General features: G+C 53.3%; 1 protein-coding gene across 1 annotated transcript; it reads right to left on the bottom strand.

The window, feature by feature from the left end:
* Window positions 1–10,806: 10,806 nt before the first annotated feature.
* Neurog2 (neurogenin 2) lies at window positions 10,807–11,959 on the bottom strand. The gene has a single exon (XM_004867633.3). The coding sequence runs from the start codon at window positions 11,761–11,763 to the stop codon at window positions 11,017–11,019; it is 747 nt and encodes a 248-aa protein (XP_004867690.1). The 5' UTR covers window positions 11,764–11,959; the 3' UTR covers window positions 10,807–11,016.
* Window positions 11,960–16,848: the final 4,889 nt, after the last annotated feature.

Here is a 16,848-nt window from a genome sequence, read left to right as displayed (position 1 = left end):
AATGAAGATCAGAAGATAGTACTATTGCCTCTTAGCCTGTCCAAGCAACTGTGCTTACATGGAATATATTCTGAGCCAGGTGTGATGGCATACACTTGTAATCCCAGCATTCAGGAGGCTGAGGCAGGAGGTTTGCTGTGAGTTTTGAGGCCAACTTGCACTACATAGGGAGACCCTGTCTCCAAAAAAAGATTCTGAAGTAATTCCTACTATATTATTGCAAGTATGCTTTTCTGAGCCTCAGAATATTCTCAGTGCATGCTAAGGAAGACAAATGACTGGTTAAGGAGACCTGTTTACAATAACATCTACCTGTGATGGGGCTGGGGAAAAGGTTCACCTCAGCCAACCACTTTCTTCCTAGAGAAAGAAACGAACACTGAGACGAGTCTCGAATGAGTGTGCATATAAAGAAGAATTTAAACCAATTGTTCTTTATCTATAGAATTGTGTTTTTTTGTAGCAGGGATCAAACTCAGGTCCTTGCGCTTGCGCAGCGGGTGGTGAAACCACTGAGCTAAATCCCCGGCCCTACCTAGAATATTTTTTATTCATGATTATATACTCAAAGATTTACTGAGCTCCAACAATGAGGGGATTACAAATGCTAGAGTTAGCAGCATGAATAAAGTGTGTGTGCTCACACACACACGCATGCACACTTCTCCTAGAGTTTACCTTTTAATGATAGTATGCTTGTTGATGATAGTCTGAGAAATATAAAGAAGACTGGACATTATCAAAGTAATGTACATCACAACTGGAACAAAATCAAAAAATTGTAGGGCCAGGGATTTAACTCAGTGGCACCCTGCCTGCCTTGCAAGCACAAGGTCCTGAGTTCAATCCCTGGTATCAAAAAAATTAAATGTTAATATTAAAAAATTGTATATGTACTTAGTACATCGTCTCTGACTGAATTAATATCTTTCTAAAAGATTACAAGCTGAAAAAGGAGAAGAGGTTACTAATTGACTTGGATCTCTCAAAGTCTCTGTAGCATAAGAGAATATCAAACTTCCTTATTGAAAGATGGGTACTTCGGCAATAGCTCATAAAATTCAGCGATGAGTAACAGACTTCATCCTGTCTTTGAAAAACCAGTAAAAGTCTAAGTTGATGCTGACAGCCCACGGGCGTGGGGTGGGATGAAAACCTAGGACCCACACTGGGCTGTCCAGCTTCGCCTCCACACCTCACCCAGCAGCCGGCCGCAGACAGGCTCATTAGTGAGGGCTGACTTGCAAACAGTGTGCCCCTCGCCCGCCCTGGCCTCTTTGGCAGGGCTCCTACTTTCCTGCTCAGCAGCACAGATGCGGCTTTGAGCTGGCGGCGGCAGCTATTAGCAGCCAGCCTAGGGAGGGAAATTAATGAAGGGGACCTCGAATAAAAGACAGCTCAGGACAGGCAGACTAACTTGCTCTGAGCAGTAATTAACTTTTTTTTTTTTTAGCTCATGAAGGTAAATATGCCATCGGCCCTGGTCCAGTCTAACTCTTCTTTATTAAAAAAGAGCAGAGCTATTCATAGGGAGCTGAGAGTTAATCTGTTTTCCCCCAAGAACTATTTTAAATTACTGTGGGAGGCGTTTGTAGATCTGTGATGCCCAAGTCAAGAGACACCTTCAAAAATCAGGGAGCGGGAGGGGCATGAAGGGTATGAGCATCTGGAGAGCAGAAATCATGGTCCCCTGCTTAGAAGCCACTGAAAACCAGAGACATCCTTCCTAAAGATGTGCCTGTGCTCCCCACCTCGCCACTGACCTCTTCAAGTGGAACAGGAGGGAAAGCAAGATGGCAGAGAAGCCACAGCAAGGCCTAGACATCAGCTCGGGGACAATGTGGGTCCCTCCTCAAGCTCTTGGTTTTCACTTTCAAAGACAATTTAAAAGGCAACTTAAAATTACCTTTTCCGTGTACTGTTGAAAACCAATATGGATTCTTTGAAAAATAAAATATTTCTGAAAATAGAGGCAGAGGTTCAGCTCAGTGGTAGAGAATGAACTTCTATACCCACCACCAAAAAGAAAAAAATTGAAAATAACATCAACATAAAACTGTTAAATTTCGAGCTAGGTACATGCCTGCAATCCCAGCACTTGGGAGGCTGAGGCAGGAGGATCACCGTGACTCTGAGGCCAGCCTTTGCTAAGTAGAGTTTGTAAGCTGAACTACATAGCAAGACTCTGTCAAAAACAAAACAAACACCAACAACAACAAAAACACCAGTAAGTCTTTCCAAAACTGATTCTAGAAGAAATAATAAAGACACCGAACAGCAGAGCTAGAAGAAACTTTGGAAGTACCTAGTCCAACCCCGTAATGATGAATATTTGATCTAACCTAGGCCTACCAGACTGAGAGATCCCTTGGTCATCTTGAGCCACTCAGTACTGGAAAGATTCTAACCACAAATTCAGCCTCTTGAATCAGTCTAGTGCTCTGGCTTCCCCAAAATTTAAAGAAAAAAAAAAAAAGGAAAAGCTTCTCAAAATTCTACTAAACTAATTATCGTACCTCAGTTGAAGGTGTAATTAACCACACTGTCCCTTGCAGGCTCCAGTCTAACAGGGTCAAAGGAGATTATCACAGTGAATTTTGCTCTCGCTTCCTGAGAACCATCGACCCTCCAAACTGGCCTCCAGAGCTCTGGAACTACCCACACTGGAAAGGGTGGGACAAAGTGCAGTTACCCTCGGCCACAGACAAGGTGGCTTCACCAGGAGGCGCAGGGATCCAGATAAGCAGGATCCTCTTGCAAAATCGCCCTCGCTGACCCCAAACACTCAAGGTGCAGTGAGCACCCGCGTTGTTCACCATTTCCCTCAAGGAGCAGAAGCTGAGTGTGGTGAATGCTGGAACTTCATTCCTGCTTACTTCCGCACCGCTATCATGGAAAGCTAAAGTTTATTAAAATGAAGGAGAAAAGGAAGGACCAGAACCCTACACGTTGAAAACCTTAAAATGGCTTTCACTGTAAAAGGTATCTGGGGTAAATTCACAACAGACGGTAGAATGCAGTGTCCCGGAGCTGGGGGAGGAAGAAGTGGGCAGTATTGTTCAGTGGCTACAGAACTTCAATTTCGAGACCTGTTCTGCAACTATCTGAAGACTCCTCACACTACTAAACCGTATTGTACACTTTCAAATAATTACTACACTTTTAAAAATCACTTGTAAGAAAACTAGATTTTAGGGAATTAAAGGTTTTTTTGCATGGCCCAAAATTAAAATAAAAATGACTTTTATAACAATATTCAAACTCTTCAGCAGCAGGCCACAAAGTTTTGGTCAATGAGAAACACCCCTCCACGTGTCTCTCTTCCTCTCCTCGCTCCTCTCTTACAAATAGGCTGCACACTCAAATAAGTGCAACGCAGGAGCGGAAAAGACATTGAATGTTTCAACTTTTAAAGCTGTATCACAGTGAAAGACACATTGTCATTAATCCCCCTCACTGAACACACTTGTCCTGGAGTCCTTCCGGGGCACTGTGGCTGCGCTGCCCTCCGGGTCCGGAGTGTCTCAGGGCGCCGACCTCTCGTGCTCCTTCTGGCTTTGGGGAAGAGCGGGCGTCTGCAGGCGCTGCCGTCCTGTCGGAAGCCACTCGGCGTGGCATTCACCATAGTTTTGATCACATCTCAGGAAAGAGGGCTCCAGAGCTGCTTCAGAAGGCAGAATGATGGACTAAACACAGCGAGGAGTATTTTGAGGGGGATTCGTGGCAATGTGTCCTTTACTGTAACAGTTTTTTAAATTTACCACACATTTTGATCACACCGCACATACACCATGTTAATCTAATCGAGGCCGGCTGAGTTATAGTGCAGTAACGAACACCACCGAGTCGCAGCGGCTTTGCTCCTGATTCTTTCTCCCTCAGACAGCACCCACTGTGAGCGCAGGTCCCTGGGAAGGACTGGCCTTGTCAGGGTCGCCGGGAGACCCCACCAGCCGGCACAGGCCGGCCAAGTCGCGGGGGTCTGAGCATGCGCGGCGCTAGAACAGGCGGGGTCTGAGCATGCGCTGCGCTGGCACTGGCCGGACCCTGGGCAGGGCCCAGCTGCAGGCCCGCGCGTGGTGGATCCCACGGGATGGGGTGCGTGCGCCCGCCTCACGGAGCATCTAGACGGAGCGAAGGAACCGCATGCACCCCCGACCCAGCTAATCGCAGCCACTCGGGAGCCTGAGGAAGAAGGGCGAGCAACTTAGTGTCCTTGTCTGGAAATCAAGTTTAAAAGGGCTCCAGGGCATTGTGCTCTGGTTCACAAGGGTCGGTGCGGGAGGACTCAGGGGACGTCTGGGGGCCACGCCGCTGCCTGTTTCGTGTCTGGTTTTCTGTTAGTCTGTGTTGGCAGCACGTAGGACGACACTCCTCGTGGAGGCGGTCTGTGAGCAGAGCACGTCTTCCTCTCCTTAACCCTTCGCTTCTTTCCCTCTCTTGGTCCACTCCCCATTTGAGAAAGACCTACTTCCTGTTATCTTTTACTTTTCTCTTTATTTGTATTCTGGGTTTCTCATATACGAGAAATCATGCAGTATTGAAGCCTGTGTCTGATTACTTCACTTAACGCTGTGGTCTCAAGGTGCATCCATCTTCCTACAAATGACTCAAGTTTATCTTTCTTTATGGCAGAGTAGTACTCCATTGTATGGAAATGCCGTATTTTCTTTCTCATGTAGCCTGCTTCCAAGATTTAGATATTAGGAGTTGTACTAATATTGTTCTGAGATTCCTAATCTTTTCAAATGTTTAACAAATGAAATTCTACAATTTAAAAGTGCACCAAGAACACCAGCCAGCCGCAGAGCCACACTGATGAAACTCCCTCTGGTGCCTTCCGGAAGGCCTGGTAACATCTGGGTCGGTTTGTCCACATCTCGCTCATTGCCCTGGGATGAGGAACGGACCTGTTGGAGACAGCCACGCTTGCCCTGCTGTGATGTCCAAGGGAAGGCAGCAGACCACCTGCGGCCGTGAGCCAGAGCCCCTGCTGTGGGGACCCGCTCCAGGCTGCGTGTTGTTGCCGAGCGCCACACAGTGACCCTCAGATGCCCGAGCTGCACTGGCCAGCACCTTCGTCCAGCTTCACCTCTCGTGGGAACTCTCTTTGTCAGGGAAAAAACTCTGAAATGTTTAGAAAACTCTAGATATTAGAGAGCAGAATATTCTAAAATGCTGGAGCAGCTTTACTGAAGAACGGACGCACTTTTATATTATTTGCACGGAAAAAATAAGCCTCATTTTCAGCGTACCCTTCTTAATAACTTCTCAGACCAAAGATGTCAGATGGAGACTCTAGATCCAATGAAAATTACAGGGGCCAGCACCGAGAGGCTGAGGCAGGAGGACCGCCAAGTTTGAGCCCAGCCTGAGAAAATTAGCAAGATCCTGTCTCAAACTTTAAAAACAAAAGAAAAAAAAATCTTTTTGAGACAGGGTCTCACTCTGTAGTCCAGGCTGGCCTCAAACTTGTGTTGATTGACCTACCTCAGCTGCCTGAGTGCTGGGATTACAGGCATGTACCATCCAGCCTAGGAGATATATTTTTTAAAGGCTGGGGTTGGGGGATGTAGCTCAGTGAGAAGGTCCTGGGTTCAATCCCCAGGACTGCAAAATAAATGACTAGCCTCTCCTAATTCAAGAGAAGCACTGGGCTTGATTCAAGATCTTTGAGTGGTTATTGCTCTATCAGCAAAACCACCATTTCTCCCTCACCTGCTTCCAAGCAGTTGCCATGGTAATTCTGATAAGGCAAATGTGCTCGCTTCGGCAGCACATATACTGATAAGGCAAATGTTAACTTAGGTTCGATTTTTAAACAACCCAGTTTGATTATGTCCCAGGCATTGTGCCATGAAAGCAGGACGAGTGGCTGATGCTAACTGTTCCTCTATCGAGGACCTGGTAGGTTCAAGGTTGGACCTTACATGACATAATTTCCAAAACTGTCTCAAAGTTGGGCTGGAAGATAAATTGATCACATCCTCACGTTGAGTCCCATCTTGTATTCGTTTGCTTGGGCTGTTTCAACAGATATAAAAGCTTGAAAAGTTCAAAATCAAAATAAGGTTACCCAGGAGTTCTTCATTTCTAATCCCTGGGTGCCCAGCAAGATTTATGTATTGCTGGGAAGCAGCGGCCAGCCTGTGGGGTAACTCTGCTCGGATGAGTTAGACCATTCTTATGCCAAGGAAGGAGGCAATAAACCTCCTTTGGGGTCCAAGAGCGCCCCGGAGTCCGACAGTAGAGAGGAGCTTTGATGCCGAAACACAGCACACAAAGCGATCATAAACATGTTTGAAAAGGAAGAGGTCCTCTTCGTCACGTGGAATTAGCCTGTATGGCAAGCTGCTGCCATGGAAACCAGCCCTGAGTGCTGTCTACAACTTAAAGGTTCCTGTTTCCTTTTTCCGTGGGCTTTAGCACTTTTGTTTCTGCGGCCCACAGAGCAGATGAGAGGCCTTTGCTCTTTCTACCCCGTCGACGTGTCCTCCAGGGACGGGCAGAGGCGTGCGGAAGTGGAGGGTGAGAATGTGAGCACGGATGAAGAGAAACGGGCGGAAGAAAGGAAGGGAGGAGCAGGTGGGGAGCCTGGCACGCAACCTTGGCACAGCCAACGCCCTGAGGCTGCGCAGGGCGGGAACGCTCGGGGCAGGCCGCGGACAGCCTGCTCAGGCCCCGGGCGCCGCCGCGCTGCGGGCTCTTGGCTGCTGACATCTGCGGTTGGGGGCAGCAAGCACGGTGTTTGCCGCGCCCGCGACCCCGAAGTCCACCTTCTCCGCTTCCCGTGGTCAGAGCTGGGGAGCCAGGCAGCCCCGCCCCGCTCGCCGGAGCCCTGCGTCGTCGGGCAGACGCTAATGGCGAGAACGCCCGGGGCTTACGGAGAGGTCGCGGCGGCAAGGTGAAAGGGAGGAAGCGAGGGAGCGAGCTCAGGAGGCCTCCACCTCTGCCGTGCGAGCCGAGCCAGAGGGGCCCGGGCGACACCGCGTGCGCCTGTCCCGAGTCAGCCCGGTTTGCCCCCGACGCCGGGTGCCACCCCCACCCCCGGGCGAGGCGGAGGCGCCGCGGAGCCCAAGGCCCGCACGGGCCTGGCCGGAGCTGCGGGCCGGAGCCCGGGGGTCAGCAGGCTCACCGGCCACAGCCTGGGACCCGGGCCGCCTCGCCCTTCCTCTGCGTCCAGGCCACATCAAAGCACTGACTGCCAATACCTGTTTTCTTAAGAATAAAGAAAGTGGAGGAGGAGCTACTGATCACAAGGGTGGCCCTGGAGGGGCGGGGAACAGTAGCTCAGACCCCAGCGCGCTCTCTGGGCGGCGCAGCCCGCGGGGGGGATCGGACCGGTTCCCGAGAACTCTGTCACCGTCCAGACTTTCAAGCTCCCGGAGGCGCCGCGTGCTGACTCCGTCCGAGGACACGAACATTATTGGATCAAGTCAGGAGGAGTTCGAGGCCAGCCTGAGCCACATAGTTAAAAGGCGGCCTAAACTACAAAGTGAGACACAGGGAGAAGCGCACCCTGTGCCTCCAGGCTCAGTGCCCGGCCGTGGGGGTCATCAGGCTGGGCTCTGGGGAGGATGGACTGGGTCCTGGCTCTCCAGCGGCCATCAAGGCCCAGAACCCTCAGTCCCTATAGGCGGCCCGTGGTGCACACCTTAATCCCAACACTCTGGGAGGCTGAGGCAGGAGGATCTCAAGTTCAAGCCCAATCTGGGCAACTTAGTGACTTAGCAAGGCCCTGTCTCAAAATTAAAATTAACTAAGGAGAAGGCCAGCGATTTAGCTCAGTGGCACCATGCCTGCCTCATGAGTGCAAGCTCCTCAGTTCAATCACAGATACTGGGGAGAAAAAAAAAGGAAAAGGAAAGGATGAGGATGTACCTTAGTGCAAAGGCCTTGGGTTCAATCCGCAGTACTCCCCGCCCAAAAAATGTGGTGAAGGAAAAGTGAGCCGTAACAAGGCCTGAATACTTCCAAACAAATAAGTACAAGTGATGCTGACGCTCAGCCGGGCTGAGGCCCTGTGCAAAGAGGACAGGCAGTCTCTCCACCTTGGGCAGACGCACCAGGGGCTGGGAAGATCCACAGCGCTGCAGTGTGGAGCTGTCTGGGGCAGAGGTCACAGGGCTGTGGGAATACACATCAGAAGCCGCCAGGCTAGGACTGTGCTGCAGGCCCCAGGAAGCAACGGTCACAGCGAGGTCCCCATGGACTGGGGAGCAGTCTCAGCAGTCTGCTCCCCGGTGCCAGAGGACCCTGGGCTGGGGAGGGTGGGGTAGGAGGGAAGGAGACACCTAGGCCCAGGTGCGCTGAGAACCGCATTGCTCACCTCGCAGATGGCTGGACACCTAACTGGTACGTGTGCAAAGTTGGTGTGAAGTAAAGCGTCGGGTCTCAGATGGCAGACGGAGCCCCGCACATGACACATTGCTGCTGTCTATGGGACCACAGCTGTGTCTCTGACAATGCGGCCACATGTCTGGGCCCGGAGAAACCCTGCAGACAGGACTGGGAGTGCTGCTGGGCCAGGGGCTGACTTGTGAGCTGTAGTGCTCTCCTGAGCCAGATGTGGTGGTGCACACCTGTGATCTCAGCACTCGGGAGGCTGAGGCAGGAGGATGGCAAGTTCTAGGCCAGCCTGGACTACATGGACCCTATCACCAAAAAAATAGATAATAATTAAAACTAAGAATATTGGGCCATCCACCCATCCCTGCCTCTTCAGCTAAGCCATTTGGGTCATGTAATTATGGGATCAGCTCCCCTCACCCACTGGGGAGGTTTTCCACAGCAGGAAGAATGAGCATCCCGACTCTTCCCATAGGGGCCCAGGCATCACCAGAGCAGCACCAAGACTCTGATGTTTGCAGACTCTCAGAACACAATTGCCTTGCTTGCTGAATCGGCTTTTTAAACACTGAAAACATACATATGGATAAGAGATATATCACTTTCTCCCCATACCAGGTTCTCAGTTTGTTCTTAATTAGGAATAATAGCATAAGCTTTAAATTAGAAGGGATGTTCCAACAGGTCCCTCTAATGTGAAATGCATGAAAATAAAAAACAAAAACCTGGAGTTGGTTCTTCCTTTGACTAAAATGAACTCACTGAACTATTATGCACTTAGTATTTTCCAAACAGGTAGAGAAGAGGAGCAGTTTCAGACATTTCGGGAGAAAGCACCATTGCTTCTGCCGAAGGAGTGGAGCATTTAGCTCAAAGCAGGAGCAGATACGGCATTCACAGGGGGGGGGATTCCTTGAACCACCATTAAAAAAAAAACAAACAACACATGATTCTCTTAAGCATGTGTCCTCCCCTAAAGGATTTACATGCAGAATGGGGACTGCCTTCACTTGGTCACTATTAAGCCAAGGCCAAGCAGAGGTCACTCATCTCTGCACTGCAGGTGAAAGTGAGAGGTGCACAGTTCACTCCTCTTGAAGAAGTTCTGGCTGGGTAATTAGCAGAGATGAGAGGGCAGAGCCATTCACGTATACTGTCTATTCAAGCTCACTCTGGACATTTTCTTTTTTCCAGCAGGAGTTTGCTTTTCAAGCCAACTAGCTTGTTAAAATGGTGAATACAAAATCAGCTTCCAGTAATGAACATATAAGTGCTTGCACCTCACAGACCTGTGCATTGGAAGGGGCCTGTCAGGGTTCACTACCCAATCCCTTTGGGTTAAAGTTCGAAACCAAAAGGAGTGAAGTGTAAGAACCAAATTTCTATACATGCTACCAAGAAATTTCAACTGCGCGGTTTTTAAAAACGAAGTTTCTCCGAGCTTTGGCGCTTACTGTGACTTGACTGTCATTTAAATTCCTCCCCCCCGCCTTTTTTTTTTCCTCACATTTGTTGAATGATTTTTAAATCACTGAATAAATTGATTTCTTATAAAGTTTGTGCTTTGTATTGAGTGTTTCACTGTTATTTTAGATCTGGAGTCTCAAATAAGATTCAGCTTTTTGTCATTTCTTAGCCACACCAAACATTGCCCTCAAATACAAGCTTTCTATTTCACAGGGGGAGAAGATTTAGAAAACATAACTCATTCTGCATTAAAAATCACATCCGTAAGAAACGGTTACAACACAAAAAACTTATGAAAATTAGATATTTATTTATAGCTTAATCACAAGAACGATTTTCTTGTTCTTCAAGATGTAAATACATACTAGAATAAACTCTGTAGAATATACAAAAAATACATAATTCTCCCATGAAATTTTTCTTTATAATAAATAGAAGGAAACACGTGTGAGGCTGATCCTGGTAATTCTCCGTGTCTGGTCGGGTTTTCAGACTGCTGATTTTTTTTAATCTCTTGAAAGAATGGAGAGTTCCTCCTTCCCTAAAAGGTCGAGATAAATAATGCATGAAGCAATCCTCCCTCCTGATTTTTCCCTGTTCCTCCACTTTTTCCTTTTGATAGAGAGTTCAGCCTAAATTTCCACGCTTGCATTCAATCGTCACAAAGCCTACAAATTATACAATGACTTCTAACCTGGCCCTCTCACAAAACAAGTTTTTTTCCCCCTTATAAATCATAAGAGGCAGATGGCCCAATGGGGAAGAAAAAGGAAGGAGCAGGACCGGACAATGGGCATTGTGACGAATCTGGGAAAAGGAACAAAGTGCGCATCAAAGAGGGAAGTTTGGCTTGACAGGTGAGGTTCCCACGCCCGCGGCCCGCAGTGGAAGAAGCAGGTGCGGCGCTGCTCTGTGGATACCGCCCTTGCCCTGCAATCTTTCAGCTGCTGGGATGCGCTGCTTTCTAGCGACGTTACCATCTCTACGCCGGAGCGAGGTGAGGGGACCCGGCGCCAGTGGCGGGGCTCCCAGCGAGTCCCAAGCGGCGGGGACAGGGGGCAGCGTGAGTCCGCCCGCGCCACCCAGGGCCGGGAGCCCGGGCGGAGCCCCAGACCCCACTCCCCGGGCAGGGCCGGGCCGAGCCCCACAAGGCCGCCTGCCCGGAAGCAGGACGAGGCCCGGTGCTCGAGGACGGGCCCGCTAAGGCCCGACGCAGTCCCCGGCCAGGGGCAGGCGAGGCGCGCAGCGGTGCTGGGCGGCGGGCGGCGGCCAGTAGTCCAAGTCGGACCCAGCCGGGCTTCCGGGCGACAAAGTGCAGCTGTGAGGCGAGGTGGCGCTGGAGGACGGCGCGGAGGACGGCGCGGGGCTGGCGGCGCAGCTCCACGTGGGGGCGGGCGACGGGCTGTCCCCGTCGCCGCCAGGCGCGGCGCCCGCGACCTCGGGGAAGAGCGCCCCGGGCAGGCTGGCCCCGCAGTGCTCGGCCAGGCGCAGCGTCTCGGTGAGCGCCCAGATGTAGTTGTGCGCGAAGCGCAGCGTCTCGATCTTGGTGAGCTTGGCGTCCTCCGGGAAGGTGGGCAGCACCTCGCGCAGCGCGTCCAGCGCCGCGTTGAGGTTGTGCATACGGTTGCGCTCGCGGTTGTTGGCCTTCAGCCTGCGCGTCCTCTTGATACGCTGCGCCGTCTCCGCCGTCTTGGCGCCGCGCGAGGCCGCCCGGGCGCGCGGGGGCCGCCGCTTGCACTCGAGCCCCAGCCCCGGCGTCCGCGCCGGCCCGCAGCTCCCGTCCCCCGCCGCCCCAGCCCCGCCCCGCGCGGCCCGCTCCTCGTCCTCGTTCTCGTCCGCGCTGGACGACAGCGGGGTCAGGGCGGCCGAGGCCGGGGAGGCAGCGCCCAGCAGCACCAGCACGTCCTCCTCCTCCTTCAGCTCCAGGCTCTCGGACTTGACGAACATCCTGCGGAGGAGAGCAGGCGGGGGGCACGCGTGAGTCGTGCGTGGATGGGGACACGCGCGGGCCTAGGCTGCGCTCCGAGAGCTGGCGAGGAAGGGACGGAGAAGCCCGGCCAGGCGGCCCGCGGCGCAGCACCCCGCTTCGGGACGCGCCGCCAGGGAGCCGGTGCGGCGCTACGCGCAGGGCTGGCGGCCGATTTGGCTGGGGGAGGGCGAGGGGCGAGGCTGGGCCGCAGCGGGGACCCACCTGGCGCGCTCGTCCCCGCGCCCGGGCGCTGCAGCCGCGGCTCCGCAGGGAACCTGGGGCCACGGAGTCCGAGCGCCCGGTGTCGTGTGCGGCTGTGGCGGTGCGCGTCCGTCCGTCACTCGGCCCTGGCTCCTGGCACGCGACTCCCCGGCTCTCCAGTTAACGCGAAGCCGCTTGTGGTTCAGGGGCTGCGTGTCTGGCACACGACTCTCCTTAAAACCCCTTATATACCCCCCGGAAAACAATCGGCCCTGCCCCGGGGCTCCCACCCTCTCCCCGCCACCCGGGGCCGGCCCCTGCACCCCCGCCTCCCGCCCGGCTGATTCTTTTCATGGCATTATCATCATTCATTTCTTTCTCTTTCTCGGCTCCTTACCCCGCCCCGGGCTCCTCCCGCGCCATCCGCCCCTCCCCTTTATTCTTCCGCCTAAAACGGTTCCAAAGCGCTGCTCGCGGCTCCGCGATGCACCCGCGCCTCGGAGCGGCCGGGCGCGGCTCCGCTGTGGAGCAGTGGCCGCCGCTGGCCTTTGTGATTGGCGGCTCGCGCTCTGCTGGAGCGTGCCGCTAATTTATTAATGAATGGGGTCGCGAGGCGCAGCTGGCCAATCAGCGAGCGCGGGCTCCGGGAGGCCCGCGAGCCACGCGCGGCGGAGCCCGCTGCCTTTCAGCGGCTCATTAGGGGCCCGGCGGGGGCGCGGGAACCCGGCTGCAGCCACCGCCCCGCCGCGCACGCACCCACCCCGCTGGCTCCCGGCCGGGCGCGCCAGAGCTGGGATCAGTCAGCGGGGTCGCGTCCCGGGGACAGCATGAGCCGGCGGCGCTCAGCCTCGCGGGGCTGCGCCCACGTGACTAGCGGGGCGAGGGGCGCCCGGGCCGGGTTCTCTGACGGCGGTGACCCCGGAGGCGCTCGCCGGCCCCACCCGCGGCGGACCGGTTTCCCGCGCTGGCAGGTTCGGGGACGCGGCCCGGTGCCGACCCCAGCTTAGTGAGCAACGAGACAGCGGGCGGAGGCCGTGGTGGGGCGCTGTGGGGACGCGGCCCGGCCCCCCGACGCGCCGCCGGAGGCGGGAAACTGGCTCCGATTCGCTCGTCCGCCCGCCCCTCTTCCCACGCTCGCGCCCGTCCGCGGGCGGCTGCGCCTTCTCCCGGGACCCGAGCTGGGCGTCACGCGAGGGGCGGGACGGACCCGGGCTCGGGAGGCGCGGGCGGCCCGGCCCCCTGTGCCAATTCAGTGTGAGCGCGGCGCACTTGGAGTGTTAGGAGCCCCGAGAGGCGGGGAAGAAAGCGCCACCTTCCAGGCCGCTGGGCTGTAGGAATTTAAAGTAAGTTGCGCTTCAGAGAAGCTGGAAGTGAGTGGCTGGTGTTCGGACGTGATTTTAATTTGCCTAATGCTTCCTGCAAGCGGGACCAGAAGGCACCAAGTGAAAAATTAAAATGAGCTCTCCAACCTCCAGACTTCCCGGTGTCTTGAAATATTTTTGAAAACTACCATCTTTTCCCTTTTCCTTTGATTTGTTTCCATTTTTCTCTTTGTAAAACAAACTTTCCTTAAATTTAAAAGCATTATTTCCCCAGCCTGCCCCCCAGCCTTTCAGAATAGTTTGATTTCATTTGTTACAAGTGCCAAAATGAAAAAGAAGAACAGAAAGACACATTCAGGCTCCTCAGCACACCGTGTCTGCCCTTTTCCACTCTCCTTCGGGTCTCTGTGCAGAATCAGGACTTCATACAGGAGTTTAATGAAGCAAAAGATAGGTCAGTAATGAAAGGTGCTTGAGCTTTCCTTAACTTAGCTGCATGCACATACATGTTAGACGTGCCAGACCTCTCTTGGATTGCCCTATAAAACTTTCTTTCCCCCCCCCCCATACCAGGGATCGAACTCGGGTCCTTGCACTTGCAGGGCAGGTGGCGGAACCACTGAGCTACATCCCTGGCCCTGCATGCACATACAAGCACTGTTAATTGTCCAATTGAGACTATTTTATTTGTACATATTTGTGATATAGCTAGCAGTATTTTTTAGTCAATGATCACTCAGATCAAACCAGCAAATATTCTTCTCAAAGTCCCCCTAAACGGGAATCCCACAAGGGTACGCTGGACAGAAATTGAAGGAACATGTGGGAGTGGTGTAGGGTTTTTGTAAACTGAATGAATAAAGGCTGAGAACGCTAGATTCTGAGGAAAAACTCAGACTGATGAAAAGAAAGAATGGGTTGAGGGGAGGGGCCGTGGTGCGTCCATCTCTGGAGAGCTGCATATCTCCAAGGAGAGACAGGCCGGCAGATTAATGTAGAGAACACAGGGAGGGTTCTTTTAATGTTACTGGAAACATCTCTTTGGACAGGTTGCTTGAAATTCTTGGCTAGGCTAGGAAGTGCTGGGTAGGTTTAATGACAGATATGTTTGGGAGAAGAGCACAGCTGGAATCCAGCTAAGCCAAGGGCTTTGGAAACCTGGCAAGCTTAAGTTGCTCCAAATAACAGATCAGACTGGTTCAATGCTTAATGAATTGCTTTAGGTGCGTTTTATCAGTTCTTGGGTGTCCGACTCCTCAGTGTTTTATATTTTTCCAGGATTTTATGACTCATTGGAAGAGCATCTGACAGAAGCAATACCTGGTCTATATTCTGTGAGAAGTTAATAATGCACATATAACACTGTGGTGAAGCTTGGGGTTGTGTACATTTGATATCAGAATGTAGTTCGTTTAAATACCAAGTGGTCTGGGATTTGTAGAATTTTACTTTGAAAATAAGGACTCCTACTGTGGTAGGTGTTAGAGTATTATGCAAAGCACTATTTAAAATTTTCTAAGTCATTTGGAACTCGACGAGGTTTGGGTGTTTGTGCTGCTGCTTTAACACTTCTGGAAATGTGTCTATGAAAAATCATTTCAGAAAAAAAGAAGAAACAGGCCCAAAGATGAGCTAACAAACACCTGCCCACCAGAAGCCAACCGTTCATGCTCAGCTGCCTGGACAGCAAAATTCTATTTGTTCAGTATTTTGCTCAGTTTTGCTACAGAGAAAAAAAAGGAATTTCGATTTGCCAAGACGTGACCAACGCCAAATACCCTTAGCAGGACGCTTCTAGCACTCTTTTTAATAAATTGAAAAGGCACTTGTGTGGTCTCAAAGGCTGTCCGGACGAAGCGGGCTGAAATGTGGGGAGGCGGAGGGCGCCTGAATGGCCCGGGAGCGGCGGAGCTGTCCACCGCGTGAACTGTCCGGAGGGGTCAAACTGTTCACCTTCAGCCCCTCTTTCAGTGTGCAATCCTACTTACGAGAACAAAAGCTCAAAGTGGGCGGTTATCAAGAAATGGGAACACAATGATTTAAACCCATCCCCGGCCTTAGAAAGGAAGGGGGCCGGGCTCGTGTATGGAGGGAAGCTCGAAGTCAGGGGAGGGGCAGGGCTGGGGGTCTTTAGAAAGTCTTTGTTCCTTCTAAGAAGCTTGAACTTTGAGGCAACCCAGAAGCCCTAAACTTTAGGGTAGGGAGGCCATAAGCTACCTCCCGACCACACTTCGACCTCACAAGTGGCGAGGGGGGACAAATGGCCCAGCCCCACTCTTGCCGCAGGTGGATCCGGGGCGGCAGGGGCGGCCGGGCCCGCGCGCACCGAGCCGCATTCCGAGTGAGCGCTACTCCTCTGCCGGCCAGCAGCTCCCAGGAAGGCGCAGGGGGGCGAGAAAGTTTGCAAACCCTAACGTCTTTCCCCTGCACGCTTCCCGGCTCTTCGCAGTTGGCAGAACAGGGCTGGAAAGGGCTGCTACAGTCTCGGATTCGGTACTGGGTTGATGAGCGCCGCAAGGGAGCGTGAGTTCGGATTTGGGGGGTTCGCGGTCCCGGGAGCCAAGGATCCAAAGGAAATAATGGAATCTCACCCTCCGCCTTCGTGGGCCCCCAGCCACCACCGCCGCCTGGGGTTCTGGGCCCCGCCGGGATCCTGCCTGGGGAGGGTCGGGCACTGCGCCAGCGCCAGGCTTCCTGGAGACCACAGGCCGCCGGTGACGCCCGGGCAGGGCCGGGCCCATCCCAGGCCACGCCACGCGCTCGGGCCAAGCCGTCTCCCGCCCCGTGCCGCCTGCTGCCCGCATCCCTCCTTCCCACTGTGGGGTTCCTGCCACTGCCGGGGGCTTGCTGACTGCTCCCGCTCGGGTGAGGGGACAGATCGGGGAGCCGGGGCCCCACTAGGGAGGGCCCCTCCTCCCTAAGCCCTGCGCCTGCAAAAAGGGACATTGGCCATCCCGGGAAGAGCGCGCTAATCGCTGAACCGGGAGACAAACACGATTACCAGCTCGGAGCCCTGAGTCAGAAAGTCCCATAGACTTTAAGATGTTAATCCGCGGCATAATCCTTCCTTTGGCGTGTAGGGATAGCGCGGCCACAAGAGTTGTTTTGTTATTTATATTGGCGTTTAATAAAACTCAGCTAGGGCTGAAAGGCTGCCCCTCTCCTATGGTAATTAATTCCCCATTTCTGTGACCCGATTGTCCCGCCCGAGCGGCGGCCGCGCGCCCCGGCCCTCGAGCGCCAGCAGCGCGGCGAGCGCGTCCTTTTGATGTCATTCAAGGAGTTTTCCTTGGGCTTCTCCTGAACTTCAAGGACCCTTTTCTTTCCCCATTTCATGAAAAGCAGTGCGAGCCTGACCACCTCCGCAGGATTTAATGATTTGGTGAAAGGGCCCTTTGGGGTCTGGGTGAAGAGCGAGACAGAGGAAGCTTGGCAGCCTGCTCGCTGGCTCGCAGCGCCGTCCCCAACCCGGGGACACAGCAGTGATTCAGGGAGTGGATAAAGACCTTCAGAGCCGACTCCCCTCTCCCCACGAAGGAA

Source organism: Heterocephalus glaber, unplaced genomic scaffold (genome assembly GCF_053883595.1).
Source record: "Heterocephalus glaber isolate CG9 unplaced genomic scaffold, H.glaber_assembly_v1.0 deba00001688, whole genome shotgun sequence".
NCBI lineage: Eukaryota > Metazoa > Chordata > Mammalia > Rodentia > Bathyergidae > Heterocephalus > Heterocephalus glaber.
Note: the sequence above shows the minus strand (reverse complement) of the source record. Positions and strands in the feature narration are given on the sequence as shown.